Here is a 24,766-nt window from a genome sequence, read left to right as displayed (position 1 = left end):
CGCCTCTCGCTGGATGACAGCTGGGATAAGCTCCAGCCCCCAGCGTGGCTTTGTAGCCACTGTGCCAAAGATGTGTTGGCACTTGTTATTTCAAAATGGATATACTGTGAAAGCGAGACATTTCAAATACCGCAGAAGATCGGTTAAGAGATATGAATGATGTGTCATGAGTGAGACCCACTCATAAAGGTTAATGAAGCTTTAAAACATTTTATTTTTTATTTTATTTTTTTATTTTAGTTCCTACATTACCTTGGTCCATTTTTTGTTTTCTTTGTTTGCTTGTTACAATTTCTATTCTTAAAAATTCATAAAACCTATGAACAGAATTGATGACAGAATAGATGATTCTCCCACCGTGGGAGAATCCAGCAGCCACTCTGAGTTATTGCAGGCGATGTGAGCCAAGCTCTCACTACAGTTCCCTCATATTCCCAAACAGGACTATCTCAAAGGACGTGTTTGAATACCTAATCCAACACATCTAGACTGGTTAGGGCACACGCCTCTATACCTTCAAATGTGTATGAGACAATAAAAACAGAGACTCTGAGATTTAACCAGTACACGGACTCTCCAGGACACCATGAAGTTGGAATACACCCAGAGCCAAAGGGCAGAGGGTGGTCAAAGGATCTCAGCTGTTTTTCTCTGATTTTCATCAAGTGTCTGAGTCCACGAGTCTCAGTTGGAAAAAGAAGGAGTTCTCATTGTGTCGCATCAAAGAGTGAGGGAACAGTGGAGCAGGAGACTGACAGACAGATCAGTGCAGTGTCTGCAGTAATGTGGATCATCCACATGGAAAGGATCCAGTTGCGATGGTTCGGGTACCTGACTAGGTGAGGTGTTTCCAAAATTTCCAAGCAAGAGAAGATTCTGGGTCAGGCCCAGGATACACATAAGAGAACATGTCTTTGGGAGAGATTATGTCCTCCACAGGAGCTGGAGAAGGTTGCTGAGAGGCAGAGGGAGGTCTGGCCATCTCTGCTCAGACTGCTGCCCCCCTGCTCTGTGTCGAGCACCCAGAAGATGGATGGATGTGTTACACTGAAAATGTCAATGTGATTTTTAATGAGATTATTTTCTATTAAAGCAAAACACAAACTTTTAAAATCTGAGTCTGTTCATTCTGTCACGTTCCTGGGTCTGTTGACCCAGCGTTTTGAGTTTTAGTTTATTTTGATGTTTATGGTTTATTTCTACTTCATTAGGTTATCTAAGCTCATTTGTTTATTTAGATTCCCCTTGTGTTTTCTTCCCCTGTATTTAAGTTTCCCTCGACCTTTGTGTTTCATGCTGCGTGTCTTTTGTTATCAAGTTTGTATTGTCATGTCTGCTTCATGTTTCCTGTTTTATTTTGAAGGAGTCGTGTGTTCTTTGTTCATTGTATTTAGTTTCACTTCCCTTGTCGTGTCATTAGGCTCATGTCAGTCAGCTGTTCCTACATGTGTTTCCACTTCCCCTAATCACCTCCTGTGTATTTAAGTCCTCTGTTTTCAGTGTGTCATTGTCAGGTCGTCTGTTGTCCATGCCATGCCATGCCATGCCATGCCATGCCATGCCATGCCATGCCATGCCATGCCATGCCATGCCATGCCATGCCATGCCATGCCATGCCATGCCATGCCATGCCTCAAGTTTCTTACCTAGGTTTTTTTTTTTATTGTTTGTTAGATTTCCCAGTTTAGGTTTGTGTTATTTTTGCTTCAGTTTGCCTTGCCTTTTTGTTTGTACCTTTTACCAGCCTCATTAAACGGCTCGCTTTTTGTTAACGTTCACGTTTCGCTCCCTGTTCCTTGGAGTCTGCATTTTGGGTCCTTTTTGCAAATTCATACAGTCTGCAAGGACTGTGACTGTGTGTCAGACTGTGACAGAACGACCTGACCATGTGGGACCCAGCAGACATTCATTTCACTAACTTTTTTGAGTTTAGTGTCCACGTTGCACAGCTCCATGGATTTTGGATTATTTTCTCTGCACAAGGCCAGGAGGTGGAGAAGGAATCTACTCGGGCCCAGCTACGTCGGATTATTGCTGCCAACCCGTTTTTTGTGGAACATTTATCGGAGCATCACAAAGACTTTGTTTTGACTACAACTGGAGGAGTTTCCCATTCACCGCCAAAGCAGCAGCCCACCAGCATGCAGACTGAATTACTCCAGCCCCTGTGTAATGCAGCTCTCCCTACGCCAGCTACAGGAGTTAAAGTTGGCGTGTTGAGTCTCTCACCTGTGTCCATGCCTGTGTCGCCACAGCAGCAGACTAGTGCTGCGTTTTCCTCACCTCAACCGGTGGCTGCGCCGGCCTCCACAACCACGGCTTCCAGGAGGAGGCGGCTTCCACGTCGTCACCGTGGCTTACAACAGCATGAGGTGGGTGACTATATTCTGGATCCACGTGTTTTTTCTAAGGAGCAAACTAAAATTAACAGATTTGCCAGTTCATGGGCCTGGTTATGAAGAGACTGTTCATGTTCATGAAAGGACTAAGACAAACAAGTTTCCACCCAAGTCTTCCACGGAACATCTTATCCCTCTGCACAATTATCTAGCATCTCTGTGTAATGATCATGCCACGACCCATGCTTCTAAGAAGTCATGCTTTAAGACTGTTTTCACTGGAGATGCTAGCTGTGAGGCTCAATTAAGCCCCTGTGTGACTGAGACCCAGGCCAGGTCGGATCCAGAGGCTGAGTTGGAGGACTCAGTTTTCTCTGGACCTCCCGAAGAGCCTGTTGCCGCTTCCATGGGGGTCACTGAGCAGTTTGTGCAGCCTCTTCCAGTGTCTGCTGGGGGTTCAGGCGAACCATTCCAGCACTCCGCGGCTCCCACTCCGCCATCAGTTCCTGCTGAGTGCTCTGGAGAGACCGCCCTGCCATCTGAGGTTGCCATGCCGCCACCTGCCACGCCTCAGCCAGAGGTCTCCGCACCTGCTGGCCCGGCCACGCCTCAGCCAGAGGTCTCCGCACCTGCTGGCCCGGCCACGCCTCAGCCAGAGGTCTCCGCACCTGCTGGCCCGCCACGCCTCAGCCAGAGGTCTCCGCACCTGCTGGCCCGGCCACGCCTCAGCCAGAGGTCTCCGCACCTGCTGGCCCGGCCACGCCTCAGCCAGAGGTCTCCGCACCTGCTGGCCCGGCCACGCCTCAGCCAGAGGTCTCCGCACCTGCCGGCCCGGCCACGCCTCAGCCAGAGGTCTCCGCATCTGCTGCCCCTGTCACACCTGCTGCAGCGCCACCACCTGGTCCACCAACTGCGGCTTCCACGCCGTCGCCTGCAGTGCCATCCACCATATTTAAGCTGGCTAAACGATTTGGACTTAGTGCTTCAGAGCTGATGGATCAAGTTAAGTTTTGTGTTCCACAGCCATTCATGTTTGAATCAACTCACCATGCTTTCTTGCCAGTGTCTACGCAAACTGTTCATGTGACTCAAAGGACTGTTTTTTCTGAACCACCTCCTCTGCCTCCTTGTATTCCTGCTCCTAGGGCAGCTTGGACCCAGCGTACCCCTGCACCCGTATCAGTTCCTCGGGTGAGGGAGGCTGAGGTCCAGCTGGTCCGTGCTCCGGTTCCCAGGCCGGCTGAGGCTCTGTCAGTTTCTGCACCCGTACCAGCTCCTCGGGTGAGGGAGGCTGAGGTCCAGCTGGTCCGTGCTCCGGTTCCCAGGCCGGCTGAGGCTGTGTCAGTTTCTGCACCCGTACCAGCTCCTCGGGTGGGAGCGGCAGCTGCCCAGCGGTTGCCGGTGCCTGTCCCGGCTTCCAGGGTGAGGGGGGCTGTGAACCAGTCCGCCCCTGCACCCATGCCGGTCCCCAGGGTGAGGTCAGCCAGGATACAGCCCGTCTCCGCACCCGTACCTACTCCTCGGGTGGGAGCGGCTAGTGTCCGGCAGGTGCCTGCACCCGTTCTTGTTCCTGCTGGAGGCCCAGGAGAGCCCCTCCAGGGACATGCCTCATCAGCTGGAGGGCCCGAGGAGCCCGTCCAGCCTCATGCCACTGCTTCAGCTGGAGGGCCCGAGGAGCCCGTCCAGCCGCCACCTGTGGCTCCATCGCCTGCAGCGCCTACGCCGTCGCCTGGTCCAGCTTCAGCTTCGCCCTCGCCTGGTCCCGCCACGCCTGGTCCTGCCTTGACCCATCCAGAGGTCGTCGCTACGCCTGGTCCTGTCTCACCTGCCAAGCCACATCCAGCGCTCCCTACGTCCGCCGCCAAGCCACATCCACATCCACCATGGCTGTTTCCAGGTCCTGTCAAAACAACCTGTCCACGGAGACCCACCAAACCACCCGTGGGGACACGTCCACATCCACACTACCGTAGACCGTCCGGCAAGCCACCCGAGGGGTCTTGTCTACGCCATCGACCACCAGCCAAGCCGCCCGACAGGTCTCGTCCACGCCCACGTCGCCGCCGGCCGCCCGACAGGTCTCGTCCACGCCCACGTCGCCGCCGGCCGCCCGACAGGTCTCGTCCATGCCCACGTCGCCGCCGCCATTGACCGCCAGCCAAGTCATCCAAGTGTGGTCAGCCCTGCCCGCTTCACCACCGCCACTTTCCACGTGGCCGGCCCCCTGATCTGCTCCGTCGCCATCTCTGGACCCGTGGCGGGCCACCTGAACTCTTCGGTCATGAATTCCTGTGCTGTCGGCCTCCGGGTCACCCCCCTGAACTTTTCAACTACGGACTGTTGTGCCCTCGACCCCCGGGCCGGCCACCTGAACAGCTTCGCCTTGAACTACTTTCCTGCCGAGATCATGGTCGCCCTCCTGAAACAGGGTCTCGGACTCTTGTGCCCTTGTATTTGGACTGAGTGGTTCAGATTCTTTGTTTTTTGTGGTTTTGTTTCCGGCCCTCCGTCCTGGACCCCCGCCACCCGCCCTGGGTGGGTTGTTTTGCTTTTGTTTCATGTTTATTTTCTTGTTCCTTTTTTTTTTCGTGGTTTAGGGCGTCTGGAATCTGCCCTTGAAGGGGGGGCTCTGTCACGTTCCTGGGTCTGTTGACCCAGCGTTTTGAGTTTTAGTTTATTTTGATGTTTATGGTTTATTTCTACTTCATTAGGTTATCTAAGCTCATTTGTTTATTTAGATTCCCCTTGTGTTTTCTTCCCCTGTATTTAAGTTTCCCTCGACCTTTGTGTTTCATGCTGCGTGTCTTTTGTTATCAAGTTTGTATTGTCATGTCTGCTTCATGTTTCCTGTTTTATTTTGAAGGAGTCGTGTGTTCTTTGTTCATTGTATTTAGTTTCACTTCCCTTGTCGTGTCATTAGGCTCATGTCAGTCAGCTGTTCCTACATGTGTTTCCACTTCCCCTAATCACCTCCTGTGTATTTAAGTCCTCTGTTTTCAGTGTGTCATTGTCAGGTCGTCTGTTGTCCATGCCATGCCATGCCATGCCATGCCATGCCATGCCATGCCATGCCATGCCATGCCATGCCATGCCATGCCATGCCATGCCATGCCATGCCATGCCATGCCATGCCATGCCATGCCATGCCATGCCATGCCATGCCATGCCTCCAAGTTTCTTACCTAGGTTTTTTTTTTTTTTATTGTTTGTTAGATTTCCCAGTTTAGGTTTGTGTTATTTTTGCTTCAGTTTGCCTTGCCTTTTTGTTTGTACCTTTTACCAGCCTCATTAAACGGCTCGCTTTTTGTTAACGTTCACGTTTCGCTCCCTGTTCCTTGGAGTCTGCATTTTGGGTCCTTTTTGCAAATTCATACAGTCTGCAAGGACTGTGACTGTGTGTCAGACTGTGACACATTCATGGTATAAATAACCTTATGCTCCTCCCAAACAGCTCTGCGAATCCACATCGGCACTTCAAGAGAAATGTTCATTTAGAGCAGGATGTTTGGTGGCATGCCGGTCATGTCCAGATGTTCCCCAGAATTCATCAGGCAATGATTTTTCTGCTGTCAGCAGGTATCTTTATATGATCTCTTTGATAAATGGGACATTTTGACCATCAGAGGATATTTTCCTCTGTATTATTTTCAACATGACTGCTTTACTTTGTCATTATTGGTCGTTAACAACAATCAGCCAGTCACTCAGTCATGTGCTGCATTTTGGCTTGAACATGTGTCGACCTTTTTCAGTATCATTTCAGCCTCATTGCTCAGCCTGTGTTAGAGATGATGGATGCCTCTCACAACTAAGCTGGCCCATCTAATATATATGTATGCACATATACACAGACACCCAGCACGCCCCTGCGAGCGGTTTACCCTGCGCAGTATCTTAGCTGTTCCCAGGACTGCGCTCTTCTGGACAGAGATCTCCGATGTTGTTCCCGGGATCTGCTGGAGCCACTCGCCTAGCTTGGGAGTCACCGCACCGAGTGCTCCGATTACCACGGGGACCACCGTTACCTTCACCCTCCACATCCTCTCGAGCTCTTCTCTGAGCCCTTGGTATTTCTCCAGCTTCGTGTTCCTTCTTCCTGATATTGCTGTCATTCGAACCGCTACATCGATCACTACAGCCGTCTTCTCCTGTTTATCTACCACCACTATGTCCGGTTGGTTAGCCACCACCATTTTGTCCGTCTGTATCTGGAAGTCCCACAGGATCTTAGCTCGGTCATTCGCCATCACCCTTGGGGGCGTCTCCCATTTTGACCTCAGAACTTCCAGGCCATATTCGGCACAGATGTTCCTGTACACTACGCCGGCCACTTGGTTATGGCGTTCCATGTATGCCCTGCCTGCTAGCATCTTACATCCTGCTGTTATGTGCTGGATTGTCTCTGGGGCATCTTTACACAGCCTGCACCTGGGGTCTTGCCTCGTGTGATAGACCCCAGCCTCTATGGATCTTGTACTCAGAGCTTGTTCTTGTGCTGCCATGATTAGTGCCTCTGTGCTGTCTTTCAGTCCAGCTTTGTCCAGCCACTGGTAGGATTTCTGGATATCAGCCACCTCCTCTATCTGCCGGTGGTACATACCGTGCAGGGGCCTGTCCTTCCATGATGGTTCCTCGCCTTCCTCCTCTTTCTTGGGTTTCTGCTGCCTGAGGTATTCACTGAGCATGCTGTCAGTTGGGGCCATCTTCGTGATGTATTCGTGGATGTTTCTTGTCTCATCCTGGACTGTGGTGCTGACACTCACCAGTCCCCGGCCCCCTTCCTTCCGCTTAGCGTACAGCCTCAGGGTGCTGGACTTGGGGTGAAACCCTCCATGCATGGTAAGGAGCTTTCTTGTCTTTATGTCAGTGGCTTCTAGCTCCTCCTTTGGCCAGCCTATTACCCCAGCAGGGTACCTGATCACGGGCAGGGCGTAGGTGTTGATGGCCCGGATCTTGTTCTTACCGTTCAGCTGACTCCTCAGGACTTGCCTGACCCTCTGCAGGTACTTGGTGGTTGCAGCTTTCCTAGCGGCCTCTTCATGGTTCCCATTCACCTGCGGGATCCCCAGGTACCTGTAACTGTCCTCTATGTCTGCAATGTTGCCTACTGGTAGCTCGATCCCCTCAGTTCTGACTACCTTCCCTCTCTTTGTTACCATCTGACTACATTTCTCCAGCCCGAATGACATCCTGATGTCATTGCTGTATATCCTGGTAGTGTGGATCAGTGAATCGATGTCTCGTTCACTCTTGGCATACAGCTTGATGTCATCCATGTACAGGAGGTGGTTGACAACCTCCTCCCTGACTTGCAGAAAGGTGCGACAAAGAAGGTGCATAAAAAAATACATATATATATATGTACATATATATATTAGCAGGTAGTGGGATATATTACAGCTAGAAGCAGTTTTAAAACAAGTTGGTTGGGGCCCTGCCAACAAAGTCTCAGAGCAATATCTTCAGCCATATGGATGGGAGGGAATGCATTCTGCTCTGGCTGGCACTGAGCTCTACCACGATGTTTAATATTGTATAGCTCTAACCTGCTGGGAAATCATTCCTGGGACATCTACGGGGCTTAAAAGAAATCAGACTCCAAACAGCAACTGTTGCAAAATTCACAAAATGTGTATCTACATTAGTTTCCTTCACATAAAGCCACTGCTAGGGTGGCTGTGAGTTTTATCATTGTAAGGATATTTACCACAGTATGGTGGGCAGCATAGAGATCTCTCCTTGTGGTGATGCAGAGTGTAGTCTAGCTGACCAAATCAGTGCTATTCATATTAATTTAAAGTTTATTGTTTCTTTGTTTGTTTTGTCATTATTTTATTTCCACATCTGGTCAAACCCACACACAGAATAAGTTTGACTGAAATTAACACTGGGACACTAACAGTGTAACACTGCCACCATGCGGGCAAATATGGAAACTGCGCGAACAAACGTTCACCAAATGACATGTACGACTAGCAGTGGTATCTACCGTGTTAAATATAATATGTTAGATTGCATATGTGTGAGCAAGCCCATGGTAGATATTTTTAATTAAATAAGTGAAAAAGCGGAACATCTTAAACCCGAAAGGGGCAGGGAGTCACAGGAAACGGACTGATTTCACGGTTACACGCGTACCTGTGCTTCCTGTAGGAGGCTTGGACGCGGTGGTTAGGCACTTTGTGGTCATGTTTAAGAATGTTTTGAGCAGATTGTTGACTGAAACCTTCTTTGTTGAGCGTAATGTGAGACATACGCCGTTATTACGGGGGGTAGCTGCCGTCTGCGCGCCGGTGAGGAGCTTTACGGACGTGAAGGACGAAGCGCAGCCGCCTTTCGACGCCGCCCTGCTGGAGGTCCTCGTATGTCCGCTGTCCAAGAAACCGCTCAGGTAACACACACAGATCTGTGCTCAGGTTACTCGTTAATATTTACACGCTCCGATTTACTCTCACTGTATTCTGCTTTTTTCTCTTCCTGTTGTTCAGCCGTGTTGCTCTCTAACAGGATAGACAGGACCGCCTCAAACGCACTTTCAAATGTCTAAAACAGTTTGAGCCTTTTAAATTGTTCAGTTCTTATCCAGTTTAAAGACGCAACACTGCGATGTAATTGCTGATTGGCTGGCTTAATAGGGTCTGTCATTTGCCTTCGCAGATACTTTACATCTATGAAAGCAAATGCAAATTATGCCTTAATCTGATTTTTTCAATAAACACATCTGGATTAGCTGAACATCTGTGTAGCTCTCAACATAACCCCTCACTCACATAGACAAACACAACACCTACGCCAGGAAGCTCTTTGTGGACTACAGCTCAACATTTAACACCACCATCAAACAGACTGGAGTTCAGACTCTTCTCACACTCAGACCGACCCCCCCCAGATGAACCTGGATATTACATTGTCTCACTAATCGCCCTCAGATTGCTGTTAACCATGAATTTTGGTTGTTGTTAAGTTTGCAGATGATATGATGCAATTGGAATCATAAGTGGCAACAGTGATGATACATACAGCAGGAAGGAGCTTCACAACTGGACCCCATAGACTGTGATGATAACCTGCTCTTAAACACCACAAAGACCATTATAGACTTCAGGACCATATGTGTATATACTTCTCAAACTTTATACTTAGTGATACATGTCAGTAAATTGTATTATTTAAGTACTATCCTTATGCTGAAATTGTGGGGGTTTTTCAGAAAAATTCTCTGAGATCAGGTTTAGATATTTAGGTTTGTCTCCTAAAACTTTTATCTTAATGATCATCGAGCTTCCTGTTGTTGAGTTCCTGGAGGACTGCACACAAGCACATCTGTGCTGGTGTTATTTACCCACACCCATTGTGGGCAAATGCTTACATAAATATGATAACATAAAACAAGCATTGCATGTGTGTGTCATGGTTTTGTTAATTTCACATGAACTACAGTTGCTACTGCTGCTGCATTCATGGTTTGTAGGAAATATGAGCACTTCAGTGCTATGAAAGACTTATTCTACTACGTTATTCCTCCACAGATACGAGCCTAAGACCAACGAGCTGATCAACGAGGAGCTCGGCATTGCCTATCCCATCATTGACGGCATTCCCAACATGATCCCTCAGGAGGCCAGACTCATTCGAAAAGATGCTTCAGACACACCTGCACAATAACAGAAACGCCTTCACTTTGAGTTGACCTGAGCAAAAACAAACTGGACGCTGGCTTTAAAAAACTGTTTGACTAAATAAAATTGAGGTGTTGGATTATTTCAGTTGTATTTTGGCATTCTAGCCAAAGCGCACGTAACGCATCATCATCCGGCTGCGCGTTACCGCCGAGCCCATCTGCAAACATGTTGTCCCTGTCTGTGATGGTGGGACTGGTCCCCATAGTGTCGCTCTTTGGTTTGTTCTACTCTGCGGCGGTGGATGAGAACTTCCCTCAGGGCTGCACCAGCAGCAGCAGTCTGTGCTTCTACAGCCTGCTGCTGCCCGTCACCATCCCCGTCTACGTCTTCTTCCACCTCTGGAGCTGGATGGGGATCAAGCTTTTCAGGCACAACTAGGCTGGTTTCTCAACACAGATGTGTTGAGTTGCCAGCCTCACACAGTTGTAACACATCTGTGTGGCTGAAGTGGCTTTCATTTTTTAAGCCCTTTGGTTGGAGGAAGGTAAAGACAGATGGCGCATGGATGCTTTTTAAAGCTGAAAATATTTTTCCATAGGGTCTGGCCTCCCGACATATAGAGTATGAGACAGAGTATGTTAGTCATTACAGCTGTTAAACAAACCCCTGGATATCATTTGCACATGAAGTAGAAGGCTGTATATTTTCTGAGCAAATAATAAAATTCTTTATGCAAATCCACTGTTTCCATACTCGAGTCCTGACTTCACAAAACGGGAACATCTACTCGTTTTAAATAAATGCATTTGAATTGATAACAGACTACATTTGTGCAGAATCGACTGTGCTGTGATCTGCAGTGTCTGTTTTGTTGCATTCAGAAAATTCACAAGCTGATATTTAAAAGTGGAACTCAGGCAAACCTGCCTGACAGCTTGAACATGACAGAACACCCAAAACTTTCAAGTCGCGCTGCACAACACCGTCCTCAGACGTGTTCTTCTACCACAGTTCATGTTGAACTCATGAAAGCATGTTTCTTCTTCTGATGAACGTTGGGAACGTTCAGCAGGAGCCTTCAGTGTGCATCTTAGAGGGAAAAGCGATCTGACAGCATTAGAGCTGCTGACTTTCTGCTCAAAGACTTGGGTTGAGCTCGATTTTCAGGAGCAATGCAAATTTGACACACGCTACTCTTCAACTGAAGCCACGAAAACTGAACCCGTGTTGCAGAAATGATGCGGTGTCTGCTGGAAAAGTTTTGGGAATACACAAACTGTGACATTCTGAGGCTTTTATGTGAATCAGGTCAGAGTGTAGAAACCTGAAGATCTCAGTGGTCCTTCCTGCTTTTGAGTTTCAAACTTTGCTTGCCTTCATTTTTCCTTTGATGTTAAACTTTTTTCTTCTGTGTTCTCACAGTCGTGCTGTGTTTCTTCTCCTTTTTTCTTTCCTCACAGCCGCTCATCCTTCTCTGAAACAGAAAGAGACAGGCTGGTTATTTTATTGAATTAGCATGTCTTAGTGCTCTTTGGAATGAGCAGAGACGGCCAGCATTGAGCTGCTGACGGTCATTTTAAGTTGGAGAAAGTTGAAAAGAGTCACTGCTTGTTTGATTTGACAGTTTTGCAGACAACAGCACACAGAGCACTTGTATCACCAGTCATGAGCAAACTTCCACTGGCTCTACTTTACACAATATACATATATCAAAACAAATAAATTTGATGCCTGTGACATTCAGGAGTCTTTCTCTGGCTTTATGTGGCCAGGTTCTGTGTAGTTTTACTGAGCACGTATGTGCACATCTATCCATAAACTGGATTAATCATGCAAAGTGCACGAATGTGAGATCCAGGTGGCTGTATGAGGTGCTGTTAATGTTACGTTTGGTGCCTTTAAAGTTACCCTTGAGGATAGATATTGCTTTTATATATGACTTATTAGTTTCCCAGGTGAAATATGGATATGGCATCCTACAGTTGCACCAGTTGCACAGTGGCCAGCAATGCATGCAACACCTGCCCTGACCTCATTCATTAATGAATCTGTGGAGGATGGTCATCATTTCCTCCACAGTGCTTTTGGTCATCCTGCACAGTGTGGCAAGAAAACGAACCTTGCCATCGTCCAGCAGGAGGCTCCACAGACCAGCCAAAAGTTATTACCAGCCCCGTCACGGCTCCATCACTGTGGGCAGGCAGATGGAGCAGCATGTAAGTGTTGTTGATAGTCTGAATGCTGGTTTGAGATCAGCTTCAGTGATGAAGGAGGACATTCGGTGTGCATAAGGAGATTTAAAAGCAGTCTTTAAGACCCCCAACTAGCTCAAACATGAGATATCCACTTAAGCCCCAAGCCCCCGGTACCGGGGGCAAAAAGGAGGAGATCACGTTTAATCGGTTATAACACGGGTTGATAAATATAAGTCCAGACATGTGTGGTATCCACAGAAACCTCAGAATCTCAGCTAAAATGTCATATAAACCATTTCTACAACCACCAAACACACCGAATTTATATGTTGGTTACTGAATTTCTGGAACCAAATGTGATCTGAGGCATATTTTTAAAAGGGTTATATGCTAAAAAATTTAAAAAAAAAAAAAAAAATAGGTGAGGATAAAATCTACTTACTTTTTCTGTGTTCCAGTCTCAGTACCTTTGACACAGTAATATCTGCTTCAATATTTACACCTCTGATGAAATTTCCCAAGTGTTAGCTTTATTTTGATACCAAGCTTGTAAGGACAGAGTTTGTAATTGCAGAGAAATAATTAATTAAATTTGGGCATTACATTTTCGAGCAGGAAGCTCAGAAACCCCCTTGGGGCTTAAGAGGATATAATACGCTGCACAGGTAAACTCATTTGTTTTGTTTCTGAGCAAATCAGTTAAGCCAGGACTAAAGTTAAGCTTCATAACTGCATGAATGTAAGTTTTATATTTTACTGGAGCAGTGCTAGTCAATCCTTTCCTTTTTTTTTTAATTCCCTAAATATAGAAATGTTTTGTTTGTTGTAATAATTTGTTTTGCATCAAACATTTTTAAAAATGTTTTAATCCAGAGACAAAACTCAGCTTCTGGAAAAGAAAAAATGATCACTTCATGAGTCCTAATATTTGTGTTGTAAACACAAGTTCTCTAAACTATTTATAAGAATTGATAAGAATAGGAAGATCACTAAAACTATTAAAACCTCATTTTAACATGATTTTGTTCAATAAGCCTCATAAGTTATGGGTAAACAACATGACCCTTGTGTTGCTGTCATATAGTGACTGATGCTGATCAACTGTATTTGGCTTTGCAGTAGTGCAAGTCTTGAGTCACCCCTCGTTTCTTTATATTTTGCTTCCTTGGAATCAGACAGACTTTCTTGTTGAGCAGTAGTTCTCTTTCTGAATCTCTTTTAAAGTTTCCTTTGTTAAATCATTTAACACTGATCTATGAATCAATTTTCCATATAAAATACTCCTAACCCAAGGGATGAAACAGGGTTGTGTAAATACAACTTACCATCTACTGTTCACTGAAGCCTCATCAGAAACGTGGCTGTCAAGAAGCTTAAAGAAGGGAAATGGGAAGAAAAGGCTGTGAAAGTTATGCTGGAACTAGACTGAAAATCATGGAAACAGGTCTGATAGAGCAATGAATCCAAATTTGAAATTTTTGATTCAAATCATCATCAGAGGAGGTCAGGAGAGAGGTCCAACAGTGAGTGTCTGCAGTCATCTGTAAAGCACGCTGAGGCTCTGTCCTGGTTTGGGCTGCATTTCGGCTGGTGATGTTTGAAGTCTTGTCAAAAAATAATGAAATTATGAATGGCGAAAGGTACAGTCAAATTTGCCAGTGCAGTAAAATACATGGTGGAACACCATCAGTCATGGGTTGGCCTCCCCAGAGCCCGGACTTCGACATGACTGAAGCAGTGTGGGATCATCGAAAGGCAGCCAACATCCAAAGAAGAGCTTTGAATGTCCTTCAAGAAGTCTGGAGAATTATTCCTGAAGACCACTTGTTCCCATTATTTGCTGGATCTGCTATTATTTTGTTTCCATTATTTTTTATTCTGCATTTTTTCTTTAACATTGAATATTTATCTCTTTATTGTCTGAAATAAACTTTAATATGAAGCTGATTCCATTATATCAGCCAATACCTGTTATGTCAGTACAGTTTATTATATTAACTGTTAACAATGGCACAAAACAAAATGCTGTGTCTGAAAATAATGCACAACATTTATACTTCGTCTATCTACATAGATAGATAGATAGATAGATAGATAGATAGATAGATAGATAGATAGATAGATAGATAGGTAGATAGATAGATAGATAGATAGATAGATAGATAGATAGATAGATAGATAGATAGATAGATAGATAGATAGATAGATAGATAGATAGATAGATAGATAGATAGATAGATAGATAGATAGATAGATAGATAGATAGATAGATAGATAGATAGATAGATCTCATGTATGGAGGTGATTATCAGTATACAAAGCTTATAAAAACGAACAAACACATTCACTTCCTCTACTTGTAGCTCAGGAAAAAACGCAAGCATAAACTAACAAAGAAGCTAGCTGCAGATTATATCGAAGAGGTGTGTAAGTGTAATACGACTTATATAAATATACAAGTACAGGTTAATACAAGCTGTCAGTATAAAATATAAATATCACATTTGTTCATTTCTTAAGAGTTTACATAAAAAATTACACCATTAGATATTCTGTTGCATGATTTTTGTTGCCATGGCAGGGTTTAAAAAAAATTTCAGGGTAATGTTGTGGTGGATTTCAAAGCTCATAGCCGTGAGACTGCCACAGCGCCCCTGCATTACTGGTCCAGGTCATTGCTGTCACGGCTGGGGGGGCGATAGTGGCTCTGGCAAAACTCCCTGATCCGAGCACAAGCCTCCAGCATCATCTCCTCCGGGACTGTCACCACAATGCGGAAGAAGTTGGGATACTCAAACGCCTGTGAAACGTCAGGAAGGATGGAGTTTAGTAATATGTCGGTGTGAGGACTGACAAATCAGCAGTGAGAGGAAAGGTGATGGCGTCTTACCGAAGCAGGCAGACAGAAGACAGACTGCTCGGTCACCAGCTGTTCGGTGAAGTCCACATCGTTCTTAAAATCTGGGAAGTGATCCATGTCGATCCCAACCTGGAAAATGTAAAAACCACGGTTGGTCTGACCTCTAAACTCTGAATGCCGACGTCATTCAGACTCCTTTACTGTGTGCACACTGCATTAGTAGTTTCCCACCAATCAATGAAATCTTTCATTTTCAAAAGTATTCAGACCCTTTTTGTAGCTCAGAAGTGTTCTCAGCTGTATTCCATTTGCCTGAATTATCCTTAATCATCTGACTGGAGAGACTTGAGAATTTCTCACATGCGCAATCAAATCCCATAACTTTTATTTCATGTCACCAAAACTCTCAGTAGATATCTTTAATAAAACTATGGCAAAGCAGAAATCTGCCAACAGTGTCCCCAGGTGCTTAGCGACCTCAACTTTGGGAGAAGTTTAAAACCATGAGGATTCTTCCTACATTCGTCAGTCTGGCCAAACAAGAGTATCCAGGCAAGTAGGTCCTTGGTCACAGAGGTGACCAGGAGCCCAAACAGTCCCTCTGATAGAGCTTCAGAAGTCCTGGAGAGCCTGCTGGTAGCACCACCATCTCACCAGCACCCCATCAATCAGACTTATATAAGTCTTTCTATAGAAGAGAAATATAAACTATGACAACCTGTCCAAAAGTCCAAAATGTAACTATTTGCTGCCATAGTAGAAGCACTTTGTCCATGTGTCTACATCTCATATCTGCACATGGACAAGCCTAAACTCATTATAAACTCATTACCTGCTGACTCTAGCCCCACAGAGAAGCACGGCGGCGGTATCATCGTGCTGTGGGGTGCAGCAGGTACAGCGAGATGAATGATGAATGCAAATAAATATAAATATTGTAGGGATTACCAAAGCTGTAACTGCTGCTCAAAGACCTCATTCAAAGTATGAATTAAAGGTCTAAAAGCTTCTGTAAAGTTTCTATTTTAATATGCCAACTAAAAAATTTGAAAAGTGTGCTTACATTATGTAACAGAAATCAGACTGATGGAGGGGGGGGACTATTAATCATGTAGCCTTTCTGTGTTCTTTCAGGACACTGTGTGGCATCACTTTAGAAACTCACAAATCTGATTTTAAAAGTCATTTAAATGGTTAAAGTGTGAGTCATTTGCAAAATCCAGACACAGACATTTCCCATAAAATGTGATAACCTGGGCACAGAGCACAGTTCACAGCAAAAATGATGATGATAAGTAAACTAAATATGATTGAGAAAATTATCATGGCACAAAAATTTGAATGCAAACCACACGTTCAACACTCACCATGATGTACATGGCTCCTGAAGGCATGACAGGGTTCAGGCCGGGGACAGAGGACAGCTCGCTGAAGCAAATCTCTGAGTTTGACTGAGGAAGCAAAAAAAGATAAACCATTCACACAGTGTCATGTGATGCATATTAATGTGCACTACTATGTGATTTTTGAGACAGAATTAAGACATAACAACAAGAATCTGCACTGAAGGAACAGAAAAGCAACCAGGATCAGCTCAAATTCCAGTAAATTATAAAGGTGGAATATATTAAAACAACTTCTCTCCATTACCTTGAGGAAGCCGATGGTGTTGTTGTAGAAGCTTTGAGGAGTGTTGTTGAGGATTCGCTCCAGCGCCCCCTGAACGATGCTGCAGGCTCCCAGAATACGCTGGCTGAGTTTTACCAGACCCTGTCGAATCTGAACGAAAAAACGTGTCAGTTGGGTAAATGTAATGTGCAAATTATTGTATGTCATTGTGTGTCTGCGTTTGAGTATTGAAACAATCAGTCAACGCTTCCCTCATCAGGTCAAATCGTGAGTTACAACACTGTTAACATTTACCAGCTCTCATGTCCCGAGAAATGAGAACACAGTGCTTTTGTTGTTTTTTAAAAAATGACACCAGAGGTTTGAGACTTACAGAGGAACTGTAAAAAAATAAAAATAAAAAGTACCTCAGTTCCAAATATATCATTCCTGTCATGGATGAGGATCCATCCCATCCTCCAGCCAGGCACCAGCCAGCGTTTAGCCAAACCGCCACAGGAAAGGATGGGTACATCACTGCTGAGGGATGCCATTGAAGGAGAACTGCATCCTGGGAAAACCTGAGGGCAAAAACAAGAATAAAAACTTTAGAATTTTATACTACATATGCAGATATTTGACTTCCTTTGACTTTTATACGTTTACAGATGTTTCATTGAGGCAAACTGACATGAAGTACAGCCGTTTTAATTCATATGACTTAAAAGGAGAAAATCATCATGCTGTTGTCGTTTGGATCAGTTTGGGTTTCCCACAGACTGACACCACAGTAAAAACGAGAGGGCTTGGAGATAAGCGAACAAAATCATAGGAATTCTTGGTAATTTTGAAATTATGTTATTAACACGAAGGCTCGGTGATTAAAGAGAGACCAAACTTTCTCAGGCAGATCAGCAGAAGGACGGGAAGACCCAGGGCTGGAGGTGGGTTGCAAAGCAGGTTGCAGATGCACAGCAACTGCTGCTGACTGAAGCAGCTCAAAGAGAGCACTTCATATAATATTTGCCAGTTGGGCACTGAGATCAGCTGATGTCTTTTTCTTTTTTCTTATTTATTAATCAAGCATTTCTATAGTTATGCTTTCTTCATTTCAATCCTATTTGTGTCTGACGCCCTCCTTAAAAAGAAGAGGAAACAGATGTGAATTTCTCTGAGGTTTAAGAGGATAAAGTTAAGATGGAAAAAGTAACTTAAACTGCAAAAAAACCTAAACTCCAGAGTGGCTGAATGGGCAAATAAACTTCTGTCATTTACACAGAAATGTATCGTCAGAACTGCTTTCATCCACCTCGTGTTCACTAACAGCAGGACAGCAGCTGTTTACAGAGTGCCTGAGTAAAACACAGCGGCGAGGAAAGTGTTAAAAGACACAAATGTAACTGAAAACAACCATTAGATCAACTTTTAAGTTTGATCTTGCATAATATTCTTCCTGAAAGTCTCACAAAAATACCACAGTAGAGAAAAGCAAAAGGAAGAGAGTTACAGAGGGAGGCCGATGCTGCGGTAACCACCAAGAGAAATGTTTCACCCACAGAAAGCTGGTTCTTATTAAAGCTGCGTGACGTGGAGAAAAGACACTACCCCACATCCTATTGGCCAGACTGAATGAATGACATAACAGCAGCACAAACGTGCTTGCATAACTTGTTTTCTGGCACAAATGTCTTAAATGCCTCTCAGATCAAGCGGAGGATGAATGTAAAGCATTGATCAACATGGATGCAATAAAAAGCTTGATGGAGATAATGGAGTAAATGCATGGGCAACTGTGTGCATGGTTTATAACTGTGACTCATAGACAGGTCAAACATCTCCACAGAGAGCATGTTGACTGTGCAGACGTGCCCCATAAAACCACAATTTATCACTGAAGGGCTTACAGAGGTGAGGAGCAGGGGCACTGACCCACTGCCTGAAACGTCCTAGGTGGTGCAGCTCACAGTCGCCGTTATCCCCCGCTCACTAAAAAACAGGCCTCACCAATGCACCCTGAGCCCAGCTCTCCACCCACCACACGCCCCCCATTCCTCCCCAGGTTCTGCTGTAACAAAACCAGACAGCTGCAGTAATTGCAAGCACATGCAGCCAAAAAAGTGCAAAGTCATTCTGGTCTGCACATGCTCATTATGGAACGGTCCAATGGTGGCGAGGTGGTTTGGGGATGCACCCAGTGACCCCGACTTTAAACTATTACACTCACAACAGCTCCCACAAAAACACAAAAACAAGCTTTCAAAAGTTGTTTTTTGTTCAGCTTTAATATCATCAAGCGAGCAAGTCAGCAAGTCCACTGCGACACAAGCCTCCCAGTGTTTTTCCACGAAGCACACATCTTCATCTCAACTCCAGAGCTGAGATGAAAACGTGTGAAGATGGCAAAGGAAATATCACAGATGATGCAGTTTGCAGCATACATATACTAAATGCTTCTTAAATGACTGATCGATCGATTGTTTTAGTTTGCACTCATTAGACAGACCAACACATTGTAAAGTGCAAAAGTCCAAACAGCTCAGATGTAACAAAGGACTGGAGGGAAGTCTTTGGGAATAAATCTGAATAAGACCCAAACTGTCAACTTCAGCTGACACAAAGTTCAGATGGTCGAAAACTCCTCAAAACACCCCCCAAGAACTAAAAGATGCTAAAGCATCATAGTTACTGTCTAATGTTAAGTGAGTTTTAAGAGAAAGAAGCTCCTCCCTCTTCTTTTGAAGTTGTTTGGTGACATTTAGCAGAAACATGCCTGGAGAGTAAAGGTGAGGCAACAAAGAAAGAAAAAAAATGAGTGTTCAAATATTTCAGGAACCATTTATGACAGCGAGAGGTAGAACACTCTACGTGTACATATCATTTTTAAAATATAGTTATTATAAATGTATATGACACGTTTATAGCCTATAAAAGGGAAATAAAGCTGTTCTGACTGATCCATTTGAATTCTCAGTGGAAAATTACTGCACTGTTGCCTCGTCTCCATTTGTTGCGAGCTGACAAACAATATGATGGCTGCCAGAGAGTGTGTCTGCTTATCTGTGAACATATTTGCATGGCCTTCAACTAAACTTTGACCAGCACAGATTTTCCCAGACTGACATAGATGCCAAATCTTTGTACCACATATGCTGATGTTATAAGATATCCATGTTAAAATGTGTTGCATCACTGACGGTTTCAAGAAGTTTCACAATAAGAACTTTTCACATTTTACGAGCGGGGATCTAATTTTATTACTTCCAAGTGCGAGAAAATATTTTAGCAAATATGACAATAAGCTTGTCCTGATGAGGACAGCAAAGCTGATGAGCAATAAAACTTTTGAAAGAGCTGTACGATTACACCCACGTTTACAGAAAAACAGTGGGACGGGTTCGGTATAGACTTAGCTGTCATTATATGCTGATGATTTAAATGTGTTTATTAGACAAAAATCTGTTCTAGCTTTATTCCATTTAATCCAACCTGAAATCTTTAAAGAAAACCTTGTCTTGTAAGTCATACTCACTGGGCCTAGAAAAACAGATCACAGTTTTGCTGCAGTAGTTCTATTGGAAGTTTTTCTCCCCACCATCACCAAGAGATGTTCAGAGAGGATCATCTGATTGCTCGGGTCTTTACCTCACTATTTAGGGTGCCCTGAGAAAACTGCTCCAAATGAATCTGAATGAAATGTCATATTCCATACAGATGAACAAATCATACACTTATTAAATAATGTCAACATAACTCCTTTCGGAGCAGTGCTGGTTATCCAATGCTAGTACTATTTTGTGAGTGTACACTCGATACTTGTTCAAATGTTCAAATCATATGTTTTTGCTCCTTTTTGACAAAAGTTGCTTTAAATATCCCAAAACATTTAATCAATTCTGATTATATTTAGTACCAAGCTGTATTTTTTAACATGGATGCGGTCTCACTTTAAATCACTATCTATCCACTGCTTGTCCTTGCTGACCTCCGTGGCACTGGCCTGCACAGAGGCACTAATCCCCCCCCCCCCCCCCATGTGCTGATGTGAGGTTGTGCACCCACATCAGCACATGCAGAGCCAGGCAAATGCCATCTACTGTCACTGTGGTTTAAAACAAAAAGAAAGTGCCTCGCTGGTGTTGCACGAGCCAAGCCCACCTGTGCTGAGATGCAGCTCGTGTCGACAGCTGCTACACTCACCATATTACAGTAGATCTCATCAGCCAGGATGGGGACACAGTGTCTGGAGGCCACTGGACAAAGGAAGAGTGGAATTGTTTGAGAGATGTTGTGTTTGTTTGTTTGTTTGTTTGTTTACAAAACTGGAATTCTTCCCCATTCGGAGTACAGGAGAGCAGCCAACCTTTGAGGATCTCCTGCAGGTGCTTCTTGTTGAAAACAGAGCCACACGGGTTGGATGGGTTGGTGACGATTAGACAGGAAGTCCTCTCATCAATCAGGCTCTCCATGTGCTGCAGGTCAACCTCCCATGACTTCTCTGGCTGTGAAAATAATCATAATACATATTTATGCACTGCTGAGTGTTTATTACCATTACTTTACTTGTATATTATTTTCATGCCACTTTTACTTTAGTAACTTTACAAATTACATGCTCATAAAATTTGATTCTTTGATATAAATGAATCCAGTTAACAGAAAACATAAATGCCGTGCAGCCATATAACAGTCATGATGTTAGAGTTCCACAGCCTTCACCATCACCAGCCTCACTCACATGTTTCCTGCTCTGTTGCTCCTTTCAGATGTGGTCATTAAAATATGTGAAATCTTTCTGGGAGAAATTAACAGATAAGCTGACTGACTTCATTTTAACGAGTTTGGTGTGTGTGGCAGATCCATCTTAGTTTACCCATGACTGATGTACTTGAAAAGATGATGCCACTAAAATGTAATAATCATAACTGTTCCAGCCCAAAAAGTGTTTATCGTTTAGGCCAGCATTAAAAACAGAGAAACTGTCCCCACACTTACAAGCAGGTTGTAGAGTTTGACCTCGATGCCCATGGAAACAGCCAGAGTTTTATATAAGGAGAAGCCTGGGCATGGTACCAGGATGTTGTCTCCTGGGTTGCACAACACACTGATAGCCAGGTCGATGGCCTGACTGCAGCCGCTGGTCAGAATCACATCCTGGAAGAGAGACAGTGTCTTCTTTAGTTTGGAGAATCTGTTACTTTCACACAGGAACTCAAAACAATCCACTGTAACAAGCAGATTGACGCCAAAGCCATTTGGTACTGAGTTTTTACTAAAGGTGTAGTTCACACTTCAGATTTAGGGGCAGACGGTAATGTGTGTGAGGAGTGAGCACCTCTGCCTCTAGTGGAGCCTCAGGGCAGCTGTAGAAGTTTGCCACCGCCTGCCGACTCTGCAGGTAACCTGTCAGTGGACGCAGAGAAAGGATTCATGATTGTATATGTTCAACAGTTTCTTCTGCGCTTTGCTGGCTCTTAGAAAAACATATTTATCTTCGCATCTATCTTTTCACATCATTTCACTTTAGGGATGGCTCACCGACAGAGGGAGCATAGCCGTTGTATTTTTGGGAGTCTATGGCATCCTTCATGGCCTGAAGCACTGCACCATCTGTGGGCAGGTTTCCAAACACAGTGGGATCCCCTGAGGAGCAAAGGTGAAGGTAATCAGCAGTTAGAAAAAACAAAGAATAAGCATGATGCAAACCCCCAAATCTAAAGTGACTTTTATGAGGAATCTCCTCACCAATAGAAAGTGCGATCATGGGTTTGTCCGGGTTCGGGGTGAGCTTCATCCCATCCACGATGGCCCTGATGGGGTTGAGCGTGTTGTTAGCCATCTCCGAAGGCTTCACCTCCCACCTCTGCCTCCGGCTCTTAGATTTGGTCGGGTATAAGGCACCTTTGATGTTGACATGGTGGACGCCATTCCCGTGCACCCCATTTCTGTTCACTCCATTTTCATTTAGGGTTTTTCCATTTACCGTAGTTTTGCCACAAACTCCATTGCCGTTCATCTGAACCATGTAAGACTTGGTCTCCATCCTGGAACTAAAGAGGATGGTGGACCATGAGTCCAACAGGGATAACAAATGGTTCATTTAATCAGTCTTAGTCTTGTAATGTGCCATACTTCGTATCTATACTCTCCTAGATTGCAGAGGTGTCAATTTCATATACAATATTTATATATTAAATATATAAAAATATGTATTGACATTTATAATATTTATGTCTATTTCATTTTTCTGTATATATCTGTAACTGTATTACAGATGTATTTATTAATATATTTATTTAATGTAAATGTTTGTATTCTTTTTGTATTTAATGTATTTTTCCCAGTTTCTAAAACAAGTTAATATGTAAATTGATACAAATGCATACAAATACCAAGGTAGAAAAATTCTAATTATATAAATTCATTACTTCCTTTATTTTATTATGACTGATTTTATCATCAGTGATTCCTATGCATTATAGAATGTTTATTTATGCATTTATTTCTATTTATTTATTTGTTTAGTTATTTACCAAGGAGAGAGCTCACAGTGTTTGTGATGGTGAGATCACCAACAATACATACATGCATACATTTACCAATTGATACATAAAGTATGTCAAATTAAAAATTTATTTTAAAAACAATTAAATCAACACAAAAATTAATAAAAATGAATATGAACATTTTGCATTAATAAGATTAATTAGAATCTTTATTTGTACTTTTTATGCATTTAATTGCTCTACTTAATTTAACTTTTGTGTTTTTAGTGTGAACAATGGCATAAGTTGAGTGCAATGAAATACAATAAATGAATTAATCTGGGCCTTTGGGTTCTCCTTTTGATGTTGATGCATTTAATTCCATTCTATAACTATTTAAATACATTTAGTTTATTTAATTGTTCAATTCTGTTTTCATTTATTTCTTTAATTTGGCTCCGTCATCTCCGGTATATGAACAAAGGGCTCCAGACAAAAAAGAAGGTTTTTTTCTTGGTGTTTACTGGGCCTGATTACTCCTGCTTACTTCCAGCTGTGTGAACTTTGTGTTTGGAAAATACTAAAAATACTAAAAATCTTCCACCAACAACCTTCATACATCAGTGATATCTATGGGTTTTTAAAAAAACTAATACACACACACACACACACACACGCACACACATATATACATATATACATATAGATAGATAGATAGATAGATAGATAGATAGATAGATAGATAGATAGATAGATAGATAGATATGTATACTATATATACTGCAACAGTTTGCAGAGTTGTTAATGGTCTCGCCTACATTGTGAAAAAAATCTTTTTCCTGAGGTACAAAAACAAAAAGACTTGAAAAATTGAGGTTTCGTGCGTAAAAAAAGAAAAAATATGAAACCATTTATATATTTCCCTCATCAATGTGAATTATTGATCTGCTCAGATTTTGATCTCTTCTGTAGGATTACATTTTAACTTTCAAAGCTTTTCTATTCAAGATTTTAATAAATGAAAGTGACCGCATTCACTTTAAAGGTTAATATTTCATTGATAATTCATTCATAGATTCATCGGTCTACAAAGAAGCTGAGTTTTTGTATTAAGTGGTTTAAAGCATAAAGTTATCCAATCGTAATAAGAGTGCTGTAACGTGTAATAAAAACCTTTGAAAACTTGTAATTTATCAGGATGCCACTCAATTCATACATGATTTTAAATCTGCCAATTAATGAAATTACATAATTCCCAAAAAAAGAAAAATGAGGTTGTTTACTTACCTCATGAGTTATTCAAAGTCTCCAAAAAGCAGCAGCGCAGTTTAATCACTCTCAGTCAAATTAAAGAACAGAAGCCAGGATGTATGAACCCGGCTTTATAGCAAGATCCCTGAAAATGGGTGTTGAACCCTGCCCATAATTCCATTGGTGGAGGCTGAGGGTTGTACCATCACACCCCTCTTACATCACTAACCAGAACCATACCACCACAAAACCTTAACAGCATCAATCAGCATGTGGAGGAGCAGTGAAAGAGAGGAGTCGGTCTCACGCACAGGGAGACCGCCTCAATGCGTCACGCCAGAATCAGCTGGGGCCAAAGCCGGGGTCTGACAGCAGAAATCTATTGATCGTGAAGGCAAACTGCAAATAT

The 24,766-nt window shown here is 43.6% G+C and overlaps 3 protein-coding genes across 3 annotated transcripts; 2 read left to right on the top strand and 1 right to left on the bottom strand.

The window, feature by feature from the left end:
* The first annotated feature begins 8,436 nt into the window (after positions 1-8,436).
* Positions 8,437-10,100, top strand: LOC116328886 (protein preY, mitochondrial). The gene is made up of 2 exons (XM_031750780.2): positions 8,437-8,730; positions 9,869-10,100. The coding sequence occupies exons 1-2, from the start codon at positions 8,528-8,530 to the stop codon at positions 10,002-10,004; spliced, it is 339 nt and encodes a 112-aa protein (XP_031606640.1). The 5' UTR covers positions 8,437-8,527; the 3' UTR covers positions 10,005-10,100.
* Positions 10,101-10,150: 50 nt separating this feature from the next.
* LOC116328887 (phosphatidylinositol N-acetylglucosaminyltransferase subunit Y) lies at positions 10,151-10,702 on the top strand. Its single transcript, XM_031750781.2, has one exon. It carries the CDS (start codon positions 10,187-10,189, stop codon positions 10,397-10,399), a length of 213 nt encoding a protein of 70 aa, XP_031606641.1. The 5' UTR covers positions 10,151-10,186; the 3' UTR covers positions 10,400-10,702.
* A 3,351-nt stretch (positions 10,703-14,053) lies between these two features.
* On the bottom strand, positions 14,054-24,595 carry tat (tyrosine aminotransferase). Its single transcript, XM_031750778.2, has 12 exons — positions 24,394-24,595; positions 22,367-22,671; positions 22,160-22,264; positions 21,957-22,024; positions 21,617-21,775; positions 20,985-21,123; positions 20,822-20,874; positions 17,053-17,205; positions 16,667-16,795; positions 16,384-16,467; positions 15,047-15,145; positions 14,054-14,956 (listed from the first exon to the last, which is right to left on the bottom strand). The coding sequence occupies exons 1-12, from the start codon at positions 24,396-24,398 to the stop codon at positions 14,816-14,818; spliced, it is 1,440 nt and encodes a 479-aa protein (XP_031606638.1). The 5' UTR covers positions 24,399-24,595; the 3' UTR covers positions 14,054-14,815.
* Between the last annotated feature and the right edge of the window lie 171 nt (positions 24,596-24,766).

Source organism: Oreochromis aureus, linkage group 7 (genome assembly GCF_013358895.1).
Source record: "Oreochromis aureus strain Israel breed Guangdong linkage group 7, ZZ_aureus, whole genome shotgun sequence".
Taxonomy (NCBI): Eukaryota; Metazoa; Chordata; class Actinopteri; order Cichliformes; family Cichlidae; genus Oreochromis; species Oreochromis aureus.
Note: the sequence above shows the minus strand (reverse complement) of the source record. Positions and strands in the feature narration are given on the sequence as shown.